Below are 16488 nucleotides of genomic sequence, written 5' to 3'. Positions count from 1 at the left end.
CATGAAGCCATCGCTCTGTTGCACAGACTGCTTTGATGATGGAAAAACATGTTTTAATTAAATCTGTCCTCCTGACAACCATCAAACTTGTTTTTCACTGCTCTCACGCGATCCGGTCAGGGAGAGGTATAAAGGAGGTGTGACAGGCAAGGGAATTTTTGAAGTCTGCTGTGGACTAACGCGTGAGTGCCCAGCTGTTGATGCGATTCCTTTACCCGGGTCGACGACTTCCCGACCACGTGTCACGGTGAGAGGCTCTCATATCAATTTGTGTGTATAAAGAATGTACAAGTGTACATGTTTTTGCTTGGCTGTTTTTCTGTGGCAGATTAATAAATGACACTATTATTTCTAGCAGAAAACAGTCTCCTTGTGTCTCATTTTTCCCCTTGTCTGAATATCTGGTGCCGATCGTTCACGACCCCTGTTAATTTCATAATACACCCAGTAATTGTGATCCTCATTCTGTTTTGTCTTTTCTTCTCTTGCATTGTGCCATGTTTGAAGAAAATGATGATGAAGAGTTTTACTGGAGGACTCATTAATCTATACCATATAATCTCAGTTTAAATGATAAACAGGAAGGAATGTTGGAGAGTTTTGGACTATGGATCATTTGAAACTGTTTTTCTTATCAGTATACTTGTTTCAACAAAGTTTCTGTGTGTGGAAGAGCACTTTGGACATGTATGCTGGACACACTGAGAGCAGTGCGGTCTGAACGTCCCCAGAGAACACTCTGACCTGACCTTGCAGCTTCTGTCTTCTAATGCTGCCGCATCTGCATTATTTGTTTTTATCTGTTAACCACTCCTACATGCTCCAATAAAAACGGACGCACACAGAAGCAATTTTAGACTTTGTTCTGACCTTGGTTGGACGTTGTCTCTCTTTGCAAAGAATTTGCGTCTATTATATCTCATCTCTGTTCTCTGGTGTGGTTATTATTTTTTAATAGTTGCTGGTTTTTTAAACAAGAAAACCCCTTACATCTTTATTTTGACTCTTTGTGTTAGTTAAATTGTTCAAGCATTTCCAAAGAAGAGTGCTATCACCCCTTGCCCTCTCTATGAGTTGAATGTAATAAGAAGCTTTAGCTTTACGTAGTTGTACAACCACCTTATTTCTCAAACTCTTGTATGACAAGAGATCGGTAAGGAGCTTTGATTTTAATGCTTTCTTTAGGGCTGTATCTCAAGTTTTCATAAGTTTAAGAATATCGGGACTTAACCACGGAGGTGTACTTCGTCGTGTTTTGCATTTTATTTCCTTTGTAAATTTTTCTGTTAGCCCTGTGATTGCTACTGTTATAGCGTCACAGCATTCATCCACACTCTTCATGGCCATTATTTGTTCCCAGTTTAGTTTGTGTAACTCATGTTCAAACTGCAAAATGCTTGATTTAGGAATAATAGATTTTACAGTGTTAATGCTGTCGAGTCTTCCAAAATATCTCAGTCTTTTTTCAGTAAGTTTTCTGTTAGAGTCAAGTTATGGGCAGAGAGCCCCGTAATTAAATTATAAGTCCTCCTAAATCGCTCAGGTCGATTAGTAAACATCAAATCAATAAGTGTATTAGTCTGCCGAGTAGGGCCTTTAGTAACTTGCTGATAATTAAACTTAGCCATTACTGTTTGTAGTTTTTGTTTGCCAAATCTAATCAGTTGATATTAAAATCACCGTAGAATATTGTTTCTCTATAAATCTCAAGCTGTTTCACTACATTACTTAGTTCATTATAAAATGATGCATTATGTGATGGTGGGTTATAAAAGAACAACAATATTGAAATTCATTGACACAGATAAAGTTACATTCAGAGTGATGCATTCAAGAGGAGTGCTTAACTCAACCATATGACATTTAAATTTATTCCTAATATATATTGGCACACCTCCTCCTCTGCCAGAACCTCGGTCCTTTCTAAAGCATTGAAATCCAGAAATGTCTATCATATTTGTTGTGGCTTTATGCTCTATTTGCTGTGGGTTGCATGTATATTGGAGTAGCTCATGAGGAAAGACTGAGACTTCGTGCTCCAGGCCCAACGGCAGTCTTCTCTGCTTTATTCTCAACTCAATGTACAATAACAACCGTACAACGGACGCGCCACCTAGTGGTCACAGTCATCACAACATGTGCTTTCAGTGCAATACACCACAATATTTATTGGTATATTGTCATGGAGCCAAGTCTCCGTTAAGCAGAGATAGTCCAGGTTTGAGTCTGAAAGCAGAGCAGAAATCTGATCCTTTTTAGGGATCAGACTAAAAATGTTTAAATGTCCTCCAAGCACACCTTTTGGTTTACTCGCAGGTTCCCAGATCAACTCTGGCATGATTAACAGTCTAGAAGAAAAAATGCTATTTTTGTTTAAGCCTGACCCAGCTCACGGGACCAGAGCGTGTATATGAAACTTTGCTCACTCCTTCGGGTGCGCACCTCAGCTCCCCACGGCGCTCCCCCGTAGGTCTCGCAGCAGTAGCGGTTTGACGTTGATTAATCACCCTGCAGTGATTCCCCGTAGCTCTCACAACGGTTGAAGTTGGGCTTTGTATAGACGCCAGAGTGTAGCGACGTGGGTCATGTTTCCGCGTTCGCACCTCGCTCTGGTAACTCCAAGCTCAGCACCAGCAAACTAGAGTACCAAGTGGACTCCTGCAGTCCTGATGTACACAGGGCTGATGTCTCCACGTCTCCACCTGCAGCAGATCCCACACGCTCTGCCGGGCTAACCTGGTGTCACAATCCCCAAAGTTTAGACCCATTTGCAGGCAGGCGAGCGAGGCAGGAGTTTAAATAAAAATAATTTATTTAAACAACAAAACAAAACGCTGTTGATGCAGCAAAACGTACTCTGGCAAAACAGGATCAAGAACAAGACTGAACAGGACATCAGAGTAAACAGGCGGAGCAGATCATCAGGTGGACAAAAACAGACAGGACAGAGGAGGACTGAGATGTCTGTGAATACAGAACAATGACCGGACGAGGAGTGGAGGAGAGAAAGGCTTTTTATAAGACAGAGGGAGAGGGAGTAATGAGAGCACCTGGGCAGGTGGCTGATGAGGGACAGGTGTGAATGATAAAGACTGAGGACTGGAGAGGCAGACTGAGGAGTGAGTGGAAAACAACAACAGAATCAGATATATAGGAACAGAAATCACACAAAGAGCAGAACAACAAAAGTACAAAGAGCAGAGCGGGGAACACAAATAAACAGACAGGGACAGAGCCTGTCACCTGGATGTCATGTGTTATCGAGCCAGGGTTGAGATGTATGTCCCCAGCTAAAAGTAAAAGCACTAATAAAACTTAGGCTACATGTTTTTGACTTTGTTTGGTTCCAACCTCATTCATCTTGTGCTGTTTGGTTTGTTTCCAGGCAGATGACTAAATTGAATACAGCGTGCCGTGACCATATCCAAACATGTACAGCTTAGATTGTCCACCATTATTTGACTTGTCCAATGTGTCATCATATAGAACGAGATTATAAGCCCAAATGTATAGCAGCAATAAAGAAAATTTAAGTGAGTGAGGGAGCCTGCCTGACATTCAGAGGTAACTACTCATTCCACAGTTTTTGACCTGCATCAGAGAAGGTTCAGTCACCTCTGAGCTTAAAATGAGCCTGGAACCAATAAAAGCATCTGGTCTGCCGACCTCAGAGTGTGCTGTCTAGCAATACTAGCAATAACAGCATTGTAAGAGGACAGTTGAACCCGGAGGCCTCCACCCGTTTAATGATGGACGATTTTTTTTTCACAAAGATGGCCTCCTTTACTCCTCTCTCAAACCATCTTCTTCTTCTTCTTTCGGCTTATCCCTCTTCAGGGGTCGCCACAGCGAGTCATCCTCCTCCACCTCACTCATCCTCTGTCCTCACTCCAACTAACTTCATGTCCTCTCTAACTGCATCCATATATCTCCTCTTTGGCCTTCCTCTTTGTCTTTTTCCTGGCAGCTGCATTTCTAACGTCCTTCTACCAATATACCCATGGTCCCTCCTCTTGACATGTCCAAACCATCTCAGTCTGGCCTCCCTAACTTTATCTCCCAGTTGTTCAACCTGTGCTGTACCTCTGATGATCTCATTCCTAATCTTATCCATCCTCGTCACTCCTGAGAACCTTAGCATCTTCATTTCTGCCACTTCCAGTTCTTTCTCCTGTCTTTTTGTCAATGCCACTGTCTCCAGACCATACAATATAGCTGGTCTCACCACTGTCTTGTAAACTTTTCCTTTGACCTTTGCTGACACACTTTTGTCACAAATCACTCCTGAAACTTTTCTCCATCCACTCTATCCTGCCTGGACTCTCATTTTCACATCTTTACCACATTCCCCATTTTCCTGGACAGTGGACCCCAAGTACTTGAAGTGCTGCATCTTTGAGACCTCTGCTCCTTTTAGCCTCACTGTTCTACCAGCCTCCCTCTCATTTACACACATGTACTCTGTTTTACTATAGCTGACTTTCATTCCTCTTCTTTCAAGTGCATAGCTCCACGTCTCCAAGTTCTCTTCCACATGTTACCTGTTCTCACCACAGATCACAATGTCATCTGCAAACATCATCGTCCATGGGGATTCTTGCCTGACCTCATCTGTTAGTCAGTCCATTACCAGAGCAAACAAGAAGGGGCTCAGCGCTGATCCTTGATGCACTCCCACCTCCACCTTGAAGCTATCTGTCACTCCTACAGCACATCTCACCACTGTCCTGTTGTCCTCATACATGTCCTGTACCAGTCTAACATACTTTTCTGCCACTCCAGATTTCCTCATGCAATACCACACCTCCTCCCTCGGCACTCTGTCATATGCTTTTTTAAATCCACAAAGACACAATGGAGTTCTTTCTGACCCTCTCTGTACTTCTCCATCAGCATTCTCAAAGCAAAGATGGCATCTGTGGTGCTCTTTCTTGGCATGAAGCCATACTGCTGCTCACAAATAGTCACCTCTTGTCTAAGTCTTGCTTCTACAACTCTCTCCCAGATCTCCATCGTGTGGCTCATCAACTTAATTCCCCTGTAGTTGCTACAACTCTGTAAATCACCCTTGTTCTTAAAAATGGGCACCAGCACACTTCTTCTCCATTCCTGAGGCATTTTATCACCTTCAAATATGCCATTGAATATTTGAGTCAAAAACCTCACTGCCATCTCTCCAAGACATTTCCAAACCTCCACTGGTATGTCATCAGGTCCTACTGCCTTCCCCTTCTTCATTCTTTTCAGAGCTTTCTGGACTTCACCCTCACTAATCTTTCCCATTTCCTGGTCCACAGTTTCTATGACCTCTACTCTTCTTTTTCATTCTCTTCATTCATTAGCTCCTCAAAGTACTCCTTACATCTTCCCATCACACTCTCCTCACTTGTTAGAACATTACCATTACCATTACACCTCTCTCAAACCATTGTTCCTCTCTATCCAGGATGTGAACATCTTCAACCCTGAAAGAGTGACCACTGGCCTGGAGATGAGTGTAGACCGCAGAGTCCTGGCCTGATGATGTTGATCTTCTGTGCTGGTCCATCCTTTTGGCCAGTGGCTGTTTAGTTTCCCCCATGTAAGACTGATCACCCTCCTGACACTGAACAACATACACAATATTACTCTGTTTGTGCCGGGGGACTGGATCTTTGGGATGAACCAGTCTTTAATGTATTTTGGGGTTTAAAAGCCACTGGGACGTTGTGTTTAGAAAATAAACGTCTCAGTTTCTCTGATACTCCCTCAACATATGGAATGACCACTGGTCTGGGTTCCTCCTTTTCACCTGATGGCCGACTGGAGTCCTGTTTGGAAACAGGGGTGGAGGCCTCCGTGTTCCAACTGTCCCCCTCTTACAATGCTGTTATTGCAAGTATCACTCAGCCCTCTGTGAACAGTAACAGCCATCAGTGTGCTAATGATCCATCATTAGGCTGATGGTCCTCCTTGATCAAGTGAGCAGCTGGTTTTGGTTGTCAGCAGCAAAACTGTAAATCCACTCTGAGAAGGTGCTATTTATAAGACTGAGCTGAATACAGCACCTCAGACTGAGGAAGTCTTTCGGATGAAAGACGAAACGTTTCTACATTTTTATTTATTTAATTTTTGAATGTCCAGAGGACCAGATTTAACATTTTTAGATTTTTCTACCTGGATTATTGAGCATGCATCAGGATACAGCGACCATGTTTCGGAGAGTCTGTAGTTGTACCGGACTCTACTTTTTCAGATGATGGATCAAACAGTGATATGTTCAAAGGTGGGTTGTTTTGTTGTATAACCCAATCTTGCCTTAAAATTCTCAACAACTTTAACTCTGATTTATCTTACATGCTTCTTGGTCTTCGTGATACTGTTTGGTCCCTTATGTTCTGTAACAAATCTTTGAGGCCTTCACAGAACAGCTGGATTTAAAATACCCACCGGCGGACACTAGTTATTAATTAGGTGAGCTCTAAATGCAGCTCTGGATTTTAAAGGTATCAGAGGAGAGGATTTATAACATTTAACATTTTCCTCCCATTTTACAATTACAGTATATGCACTACTTTGTTTTTGTCCACTGCCTAAAATCCCAGTAAAATACTTGGGTTTGTAGCTGTAATGTGACAAAATATGGAAAAGTTCAAGGGGTATGAATAGTTTTCCAAGAATCAGGCCAACATAATGGATTTTGCTTCAAATGGACTGAACAAACTTCAAGTTGTTGTTTTCATGCATCTCTGTGTTGTGTTCGGTTTCCTAAAGGGAAAGCATTGTCACTTGTCAATGTCATGTCTGTGCTAAACTTTTTTTTTTTTTCATATTTACCACACCACGGTCATTAAATTGTTTTATTTATGCATTTTATGGGCATAGTGCATTTTTATAAGTTTAAAATTATCCTCTATATCCACTCAGTGATGTGCTGAATCTGCAGTTTGTCCAACTTATCCCGCAGTCTGTGTGGCTTCCTGCTGTTGCACAACCAATAACTGATCAATAAACCTATTAAAGCATATGCATTGTTGTTGCTTTTCATACTCTTTAAATCACCAGATTAGGCAAAATATATATTTTTAAAAAACAACTGTAGACAAGTTATTTATTTTTATATTATCACAAACTTTCAAGTAAAAACTATAAAACATAAGTGACGCAAGCAGAATTCTATTTTCATCATAATTTTAAAAATGGCTGATTTGCTGAGGAAATAAATAAAATATGTCTTTCAAACAAACTGCTGGTTAGTTTTGTATTAAGTCTTCATGACTAATCCAAATGTTGGCTCAGTGCCAAACTGCTCTTCTGCCCAGGACACGGTTTGTGATTCTCTGTAACACAAAACCACGTTGGTTAGAACTTAATCCAAAACAAAACCATAAATGAAGTTGATCTATGTGATGAACCAACTAAAACCCAAGAAGAGGATTTCAGCTTCTGACGGCTCATTTTATAAAAATAACTTTTTTTTATATTAATGGTCAAGTCTTGCAAAGAAAAAAAAGTTAGTTTGAACCTTGTTGTAGAGTCGGGCATTCAGTCTGTAAGACTGACACTCTGCTTTCCTTCGCTCCTCCTCCCTCCTCTGTTGCACCTCTGGTAGACTCTCGTATATTCTGAAACAAGCAAACCTAATATTACTGTTAAAAAATGCAAATTGAGTCAGGCTTTGAGCTCCAATGTAACACAAGTAACTATTGTCACTGTTGTGTGTTTAAAGTGTTATCTATAGGGTGTCACATTAAGTGATCATTTCATGTGTCGGTACTGGTGTGCATGTGTTTCAATATATAATCACAATGCCTCCACAATTACTTTAATTACATATGAAAAGGGTCAAGACCAGAAAGCCAACCAAAGAACAAACGTTGAGCTTCTGTCATGTTAGGATAATAAGATCAATCTTGAATGAAATAGTTTGACCGTAAAGAAAATAATAAAGACTTACTGTTTGGACCTCTGGATCATCTCCTTCCTGGGAACAGCCCTCTTCAGCAGAGTGGTGCCTTTACAGAATTAAAAAAAAATCTAACATCAGCAGCTGAATATGGACCAACGTCCACTAAAAGTGGCTGTGTGGAGAGAAACTGGGATCACAGTTCATTAAAGTGATGCTGAACTAAAACCTATGATTCTGTGAGTGTCTTTTCTTCTTTGGTGTTGAATACCTGCAGATTTTGGCAGCCTGGGTGGCCTCCGTGGCTTGTTGAACAGCATGTCTCTGTCTCTGTTGAAGACAGCCTGAAGCCTCCTTTCCTCCACCTGCAGAGCCAGATGCCTCACCCTCTGTTGGGATCGTGAGATAAACTCTGGCCGATGCATCTCCAAAGACTCCTGCAAGATCGTGGAATATAACGTTGGCTATCCACCTTATTCCTGGGGGGTATAAATGATTATGGGTACAACTTCCTGTCAGACACAGGAAGTAGCAGTGGGCATTGGTTAACCATGGTAGCAGAGCACAGACCGCAGTTTATTTAAATATAATCTGCATTCAGTTTAGCAGATAAAATGCTGTTTTTATTTTGTTTACATTTATTTAATAACCATAAAGTTTACTAAAATAGCCTTGTTTGAGTTCAGGTACATGTTGTGTTCATGGCTGCAGAACAATGAGACCAAACTAAATCAGTGGCTACAACAACAGTTTGTTGGACCCAACGGACCCAAAACAAAAAAAAGTGCTCCTGTGAAAAGCAATACAGTTTCCATCACCTACCTACAGATGAGGAATTAAGAAGAATGTGTTTGAAAAATGTGAACTTGAAGAGACCACCCAAAACTCTGTGAGCTCATTTCACTTTGTGGACAAAGGGCTGACGGAGGAAAACCTGCATCCTACTTTGTGTCTGGACTACAATAAACCACCGGAGAAGAGACGCCGGATCCTCAGAAGGATTGAAAACAGTGACGAGAATATCAGGTATGATTTCAAGTGTTTGGAGGGCAGGGCTTTATAGTATTAGTTTGTCTTCAGTATTATAATTTTCTCTGCAATTAACCCAAGCTCTGTAATGGAGGACTTTAAGGCTTTGGCTGGGCTCGATCTCTGCTTTAAGATAAATAAATTGTGACCCACCTCTTTTAACAAAACGCGACCGACCTTATTACTGTGCAGATACTAATACACCTCAGAGCTTTTCAGGTTGTTCATTGCTTCACCATCGGAAGAACAAAGTCAGTGAAGTAGCTACGTAAATATGTTAGAAGATCTAATCTGCAGCCACTTCTTCAGGTTGTCCTCCCAGCCCTCTCCTCGGTAGGCAGCGGTATGATTATTTTGTCCTGTTTGAGCTCTGACAGGTGGTGTTCCTACTAGGGGTTGAACGAGTATATAATTTTTAAACTCGACATTAACATAATAAAACCCGAGTAGAACTCGAGTATTTGATGATGTCATAGATCTCAAGATACAAAAATAAATAAATAAACAAAACAGCAAAAAAAGGTAATTATTTACAAAAAAAACTACCAACAAAACATTGGGAGGTATATTGTGCTCCTACCATTTATCATACTGCAAATAAGTCACAGGTGTAGTGAACTAGGCCTCAGGTCGAATCTGGCCTTGAGGGCCTGCCTGGAACAAGAACTGTATTTCATTGATTTGAGTCCAGAAACACAAGATCAAGTCCATCCAGAAGACTTTCTAAGTGTCCTGCACTGATCAATTGAAAGAACACTCTCTTTTTCTATTATCATTACTATTTTACAAATGTTTGATAATCAAAGTGTGTTTAGTTCAAACCATTTTTAAATGTTGAAGTGAACTAATCATTTTTAATCAACTGTGAAACAGTATTAGTGATTTTTAATCCTCATGCAAAGTAGAAATCATGTTAAGGTCTGTTACAGAGTAATTATGCATTTTCTGATTTTCTGTCTCTGAATGAGCAAGTGTAAGTTGGTCCAAGGTTGGAGTCAAACGCAAAACAAGTTGTTGGAACGAACTGTCATGTTTTAAATCCTCTCAGACGTAAATATAGAGGCTGGCACCTGTTTTCCCCCAACTCGCCTAAATATTCCTCTCGTCTGTCTGAAAAACATTTTAAATCTGTTCCATAACATTCTTGCTGTTTTTCTGACTTCTAGTGACCTCTTACGTCACAAAAACACACCCCTGTCTGGTCGAAACGACCAATCAGGAACCTCCCAAGTGAACCGGAAATAGAACTCTTTAAATGTCGGCACTTCCTAGTTCAAACCAGTCGGGTGGAGAGTTTGCAGAGCTTCAATCGCTTCAGGCTTCGGCTTCAGTCGTTTGCCGCTCCAGTGCTGGGAGAACAGAAGTCCAGGCATGATCCAGAGCTCTTCGAGTCTTGTGGGAATTATGCAATCTTCCACATCTGAGTGGAACTTCTGACGGACTCCACTCATGTGAGTCCACCGAGAGGTGAACCTGTGTCGGACGGAATACCGTCACGACTCCGAACGGTTCCCGACTATTCTTACGGAGACGTGAAAAGTGGCTTGAAGTGGAACTTTACGCCGGAACTGAAATATCTTCAGAAAGGTAAAAAGTCGATCTTCAACCGCAAAGTGTACCGTTTGGTTAAGCTGGGTCCAGAAGGAGCGTGCCGTTCTGATGCCGACACACACACATTTCCCTCATCCATCTTTTCCTCTCCCCCTAAACTTCAATCTCCATCTTTAAACTCTTCTATCCTGCTAGAAATCATTCCAGATATTGTCAGAAACGTCTGTTGTGAAGCAAGTGTAGATGAACATATGCTGTATATATTCATAAATTAAACGGATTCTTTCATTTTTCTGGACTGGATAATATCGTGCATTGAACAATTAAAAATGTAACGTGAGACGTCAATTATCTTTGACCCATCAAAATGAACGTGGTCATTTGTTTTCAGAATCAAAATTTAACATCACACATTTACATTAATTTGTCAAACATGAAAATAACAACATAATTAATCAGCTTTACAATCAGGAAAACCATACGGCCATGATTTTCCGTTGCTTCACCACAGACATTTCTAAAAATATCTGGATTAATTTGCTAGCAGATAGAAAAGTTTAAAGATGGAAAATGAAGTTTAAGTTGAGAGAGATGGGGAGGGAATTTGTCTGTTATACCAGAACAGCACGCTCCTTCTAGACCAGTTTGACCCATGGTACACTTTGGTTGGGATCGACTCTTTACCTTTGCAGATGATAATTTCAGCGTTGGTGTAGAGCTTTCCTTTCAACTCTTCCAGCGTCTCCGTAAGAACAGCTAAACCTCAGGAGTCGTGAGATCATCCAGAACAGACATTTCATAATTCCCTGATCTTCTCTCATTCAGCTTGTTTTTCTTCCTCCAGCATCCTGAATTCCAGCCTTCTGAACTCTGGAACTGCTGAGAACCAACTCACAGCATTCTCTCAGCGTTCTCCTCAGCGTTCTTCCCAGAACTGCCGAGAACTTCTCAGAACTACTGAGCTCTCCAGAACTCGACTGGAGCTGGAACCTCCTTGAACTAGGAAGTGTTGCACCTTTTAAAAAGGGTCACTTCCGGTTCATTTGAGGACTTTCTGATTGGTCGGTTGGACCAACAGAGGTGTGTTTTTGTGATGTAAGGTGTTATTAAAAAGTCAAGGAAAAAGATTAGATTGTTTAAGAACAGACAGAAGATATTATGAAGAACTCAGACTTCGTGGAGTCAATTCTCTAGTATCTTTCTGTAAAAGTTAAACATGACATTTCTTTTTCAGTAAACTTGCAGTTGACCGAAACTTGAACTTTGACCAACTTACACAACTTGCTCATTGAAGACAGAAAATCAGACAATGCATCATTAACCTGATTTCTACTTTGAATGAGGATTAAAAATCGTTATTACTGTTTCACAGTTGATTTGAATGAGTAGTTCACTTCAACATTCAAAAATGGTTTGAACTGACACAATTTGATTATCAAAACATTTGTAAAATAGTAATGATAATAGAAAGTAGTGTTCTTTCACTTGATTAATTCAAGAAAGAAAGTCTCAGGATGGGTCAACCTGTATTTCTGGATTCAAATCAATGAAATGACAGTTTCTGTCCCATAAGGTCCTTAAGGTCAGGATTTGACCTCAGGCCTAGTTCACTACACAAGGTTTTCAACCATCGCCGTAAGGTTTCTAATTGTACAGCCTGCTAAATTAACCTGTTGTTATTTTCATATTTTGCCAAATTAATGTAAATGTGTGATGTTAAATAAATGACGCATTCATTTGATGGGTCAAAGAAAATTAACGTCTCACGATACATTTTATTAAATTCAATGCACGACATTATTCAGTCCAGAAAAATGAAAGAATCCGTTTAATTTATGAATATATCATAGCATATGTTCATCTACACAGGCAAAACTAAACTATTAGTTATTATTATTAAACTGCAAACGTGAAGAAACACGCAGCACGTCAAAAACGAAACTTGTTCTGGTTCGGTGGATTGGACCTGGTGTTACACCATACTCTGTGACCTGCAACAGTGCAACACCGCCCCCCTACGGTCATACGGTGGTCACATAATATGACGTCACTACGGATACTCGACGTAACATTTTTAACCTCGATAGATGTCCTAGCAATCGATGTGTAGATTACTCGAGTACTCTATTAATGCCCTAGTTCCTACATGTTTAAATTAAATCCAAAATGCTTGGAGAAACTACATTAGCTTGTACTTTTCGCACATAAACAAATGCCGGTTCCGATCCGCGCCTGAAGTCCTGCCCACGCAAGGCACCATGGGGGCTAGGCGTAAGGTGGATTAACATTGCAGGAGACTGACGTGTTTAAAAACATGTAAATCATTGTTGTGTATTTAATAGATTTTAAGTTAGTAAAAACACTATGTTAGTTCATTTTGTAAGCCTTTCTGTAGATTGAGTGAGCATATTTAAAATATTCACAAACACTTTAGAAATACAATTAGATTAATTTTAAGAATACAGTAGTCCCTCACTACTTTGTAGTTCGACTTTCGCAGACTCGCTCTTTCGCAGTTTTTCAAAGTGAGATTGAAAATGACTCACAATTGATTGTTGAATGAGCCACATGATCGGCATGGGATTTTTATTTTAAATAAATACAGACCCTTTCCAAAAATTTAAAATATCATGGAACAGTTGTTTAACTTGCATAATTCCATTCAAAAAGTTAATCTTTAATAGATGATAGATTCAGGGCTCGCAATTTAAACGATTTCAAGTATTTATTTGTTTATTTTTATATAATTTGGGCTTCCAGCTCATGAAACCCACGAAAACAGGATTTCAAAAATGTAGCCCAAATTTTGCAGGGCATGAATGTTTTAAACTGAGTGTGACACACTAATCATCTACTAAACTCAAAGCACCTGCACAGGTTTCTCCAGGTGTCATTAAATTGCTTCAGTTTGGTTCAATTGTCTCAGTTTGGTTCAATGTGGGGAAGACTGCAGACATAACAACTGGCCAGAAGACCCTCATTGATTGATACCCTCCACAGGATGGGTAAGCCGCAAAAGTTCATAGCTAAGGAGGCTGGCTGTTCATAGAGTGCTGTGTCCAAGCATATCAATGGAAAGTCTAGTGGAAGGGCAAAATGTGACAGGAGAAGATGCACCAGCAAAAGAGATGACCGTGAGCTTCAGCTGATTATCAAACAGAGAAGATTCCAGAATATGACAGAGATCCAGAAAGAGTGGAATGACGCGGAAGTTACAGCTTCAAAAACCACCACATTCAGATGCATCTGTGAGATGTGCTACAACTGTCGGGTTCCTCGGTCCTCTTTTATGATGAAAGTAAAGTGTGCCTTTCATTCAGAAATCAAGGTCCAAGGGTTGGAGGAAGAAGGGTGTGGAACAGAGCCCATACTGCTTGAGGTCCAGTGTGAAATATCCATAGTCCGTCATGATTTGGCATGCAATATGCAGGTGTTGGTAAACTCTGCTTTCTTAAATCTAAGATCACCACAACAGTCTACCTGAATGTTTTAGAGGACTTCATGATTCCTTCTGCTGAGGATCTGTATGGAGATGCAGATTTCATCTTCCAGCAGGACCTGGCCCCTGCGCATGCCACCAGAAGCACCAAAACCTGGTTTGATGCCCATGCCATAGCGCTTGACAGGTCAGCCAACTTGCCGGACCTAAACCCCATTGAGAATTTATGGGGTATTCTCAAGAGGAAGATGAGGGGCACAAGACCCAACAACAAAGAAGAGCTGACAGCAAGCATCAAGGAAATCTGAGCTTCCATAACTCCCAGTCAATGCCACACGCTGATTGCCTCAATGCCATGTCGCATCAAGGCAGAGATTAAGGCAAAGGGATTCCCAACCAAGTATTGAAGATTGACATATCGTTTTGAAAGTACCATATTTTGATTGATTTGTTGTGATCCTAATTTCTTTGGGGTTTTTTTTTCTGCAAAAACTGTGTAGTGTGGGCTGATTTCTCCACAGTATTCTAACTTTTTGCAATCCTGTTTTCGTGGGTTTCATGAGCTGGAAGCCCATCCATCCATCCATTATCTTTTACCCGCTTCTTCCATTTTGGGTCACGGGGGTCTCCGGTGCCCATGTTCAGCAATCACTGTGTGAGGGACGGGGTACACCCTGGACAGGTCTCCAGTCCATCACAGGGACACATAGAGAAAAACATCCATTCACTCTCTCACTCACACCTAGGAACAATTTAGAGTTACCAATCAGTCTAACATGCATGTTTCTGGTCTGTGGGAGGAAACCGGAGTACCCGGAGAAAACCCACGTATGCATGGAGAGAACATGCAAACTCCACCCAGGAAAGCCCCAAGACCGGGATTTGAACCGGCAACCTTCTTGCTGAGAGGCAGCAGCTCTACCAGTTGTGCCACCGTGCAGCCCGCTGGAAGCCCAAATTATGTAAAAATAAACAAATAAATACACAAAATTGTTTAAATTGTGGGCCCTGAATCTATCATCTATTAAAGATTAACTTTTTGAATGGAATTATGGAAGTTAAACAACTTTTCCATGATATTATAATTTTTTGGAAAGTGTCTGTAGTTACATGTGCAGGAAGAAGCTCCCTCCTACAGCGTGTCATCTCCGCGCTGCAGCGGAGAAATGGGCGTGGCTCAATAATCCAGGTAGAAAAATCTAAAGGAGTTAAATCTGGTCCTCTGGACATTCAAAAAAACAAAAAGCGAATCAACAAAAAAATGTAGAAACGTTTCGTCTCTCATCCGAGAGACTTCCTCAGTCTGAGGAGCTGTATTCAGCTCAGTCTCTTAAATAGCACCGTCTCAGAGTGGATCAACCAGTTTTGCTGCTTACAACCAAAACCAGCCGATCACATGCTCAAGAAGGACCATCAGCCTAACAATGGATCATTAGCACACTGATGGCTGTTTACTGTTCACAGAGGGCTGAGTGATACTAGCAATCACAGCATTGTAAGAGGGGGACAGTTGAACCCGGAGGCCTCCACCCCTGTTTAACGATGGACGACTTCTTTTCACAAAGATGGCCTTCTTTACTCCTCTCTCAAACCATCGTTCCTCTCTGTCCAGGATGTGAACATCTTCATCCCTGAAAGAGTGACCTCTGGCCTGGAGATGAGTGTAGACCGCAGAGTCCTGGCCTGATGATGTTGATCTTCTGTGCTGGGCCATCCTTTTGGCCAGTGGCTGTTTTGTTTCCCCGATGTAAGACTGATCACAGCCCTCCTGACACTGAACAGCATACACAACATTGCTCTGTTTGTGCCGGGGGACTGGATCTTTGGGATGAACCAGTCTTTGCCGTAATGTATTTTGGGGTTTAAAAGCCACTGGGACGTTATGTTTAGAAAATAAACGTCTCAGTTTCTCTGATACTCCCTCAACATATGGAATGACCACTGGTCTGGGTTCCTCCTTTTCACCTGTTGGCTGACTGGAGTCCTGTTTGGGTTTCTTCTCTGCTTTCAGGAAGGCCCAGTTAGGATATCCACATTGCTCTAGAGCCTGTCTTGTGTGGGATTTCTCCTTCCGCCTGGCTCCTGAGCTAGTGGGGACGCTGTCTGCTCTGTGATACAGAGTCCTGATGACTCCTAACTTGTGCTCCAAAGGGTGATGGGAGTCAAACTGCAAATACTGGTCTGTGTGGGTGGGTTTGCGGTACACCTCAGTTTGCAAATGTCCTCTATCAGAGACTGAGACCTCACAGTCCAAGAAAGCCAACTTGCCATTTTTTACATCTTCTCGTGTGAGCTTGATGTATTTATCCACAGAGTTGATGTGGTCAGTAAAATGTTGGACTTCCTGAGATTTGATTTTAACCCAGGTGTCGTCAACATACCTGAACCAATGACTTGGTGGTGTCCCTGAAAAGGACGTCAAGGCTCTCTTTTCTACCTCCTCCATGTACAGGTTGGCAACAATAGGAGAAACTGGAGACCCCATAGCACACCCATGTTTCTGCCTATAATATTGCTCCCCATATGTGAAGTAGGTTGACTGCAGGCACAGTTTCAAGAGTTGACACAGTTGTTCTGTGGAAAG

General features: G+C 41.4%; 1 protein-coding gene across 1 annotated transcript in view; it reads right to left on the bottom strand.

The window, feature by feature from the left end:
• Positions 1-7173: 7173 nt before the first annotated feature.
• Positions 7174-16488, bottom strand: part of alms1 (ALMS1 centrosome and basal body associated protein) — a 109441-nt gene continuing 100126 nt past the window's right edge. Inside the window, exons 10-13 of the mRNA XM_037694656.1 lie at positions 8157-8322; positions 7937-7994; positions 7505-7604; positions 7174-7319 (exon numbers count right to left, since the gene is read on the bottom strand). Of these exons, the coding sequence (XP_037550584.1) occupies positions 7275-7319; positions 7505-7604; positions 7937-7994; positions 8157-8322 (369 nt within the window). The 3' untranslated portion in view covers positions 7174-7274. The remainder of the gene's footprint in view (positions 7320-7504; positions 7605-7936; positions 7995-8156; positions 8323-16488) is intronic.

Source organism: Nematolebias whitei, chromosome 21 (assembly GCF_014905685.2).
Source record: "Nematolebias whitei isolate Nwh7 chromosome 21, NemWhi1, whole genome shotgun sequence".
NCBI classification, from domain to species: Eukaryota; Metazoa; Chordata; class Actinopteri; order Cyprinodontiformes; family Rivulidae; genus Nematolebias; species Nematolebias whitei.
Note: the sequence above shows the minus strand (reverse complement) of the source record. Positions and strands in the feature narration are given on the sequence as shown.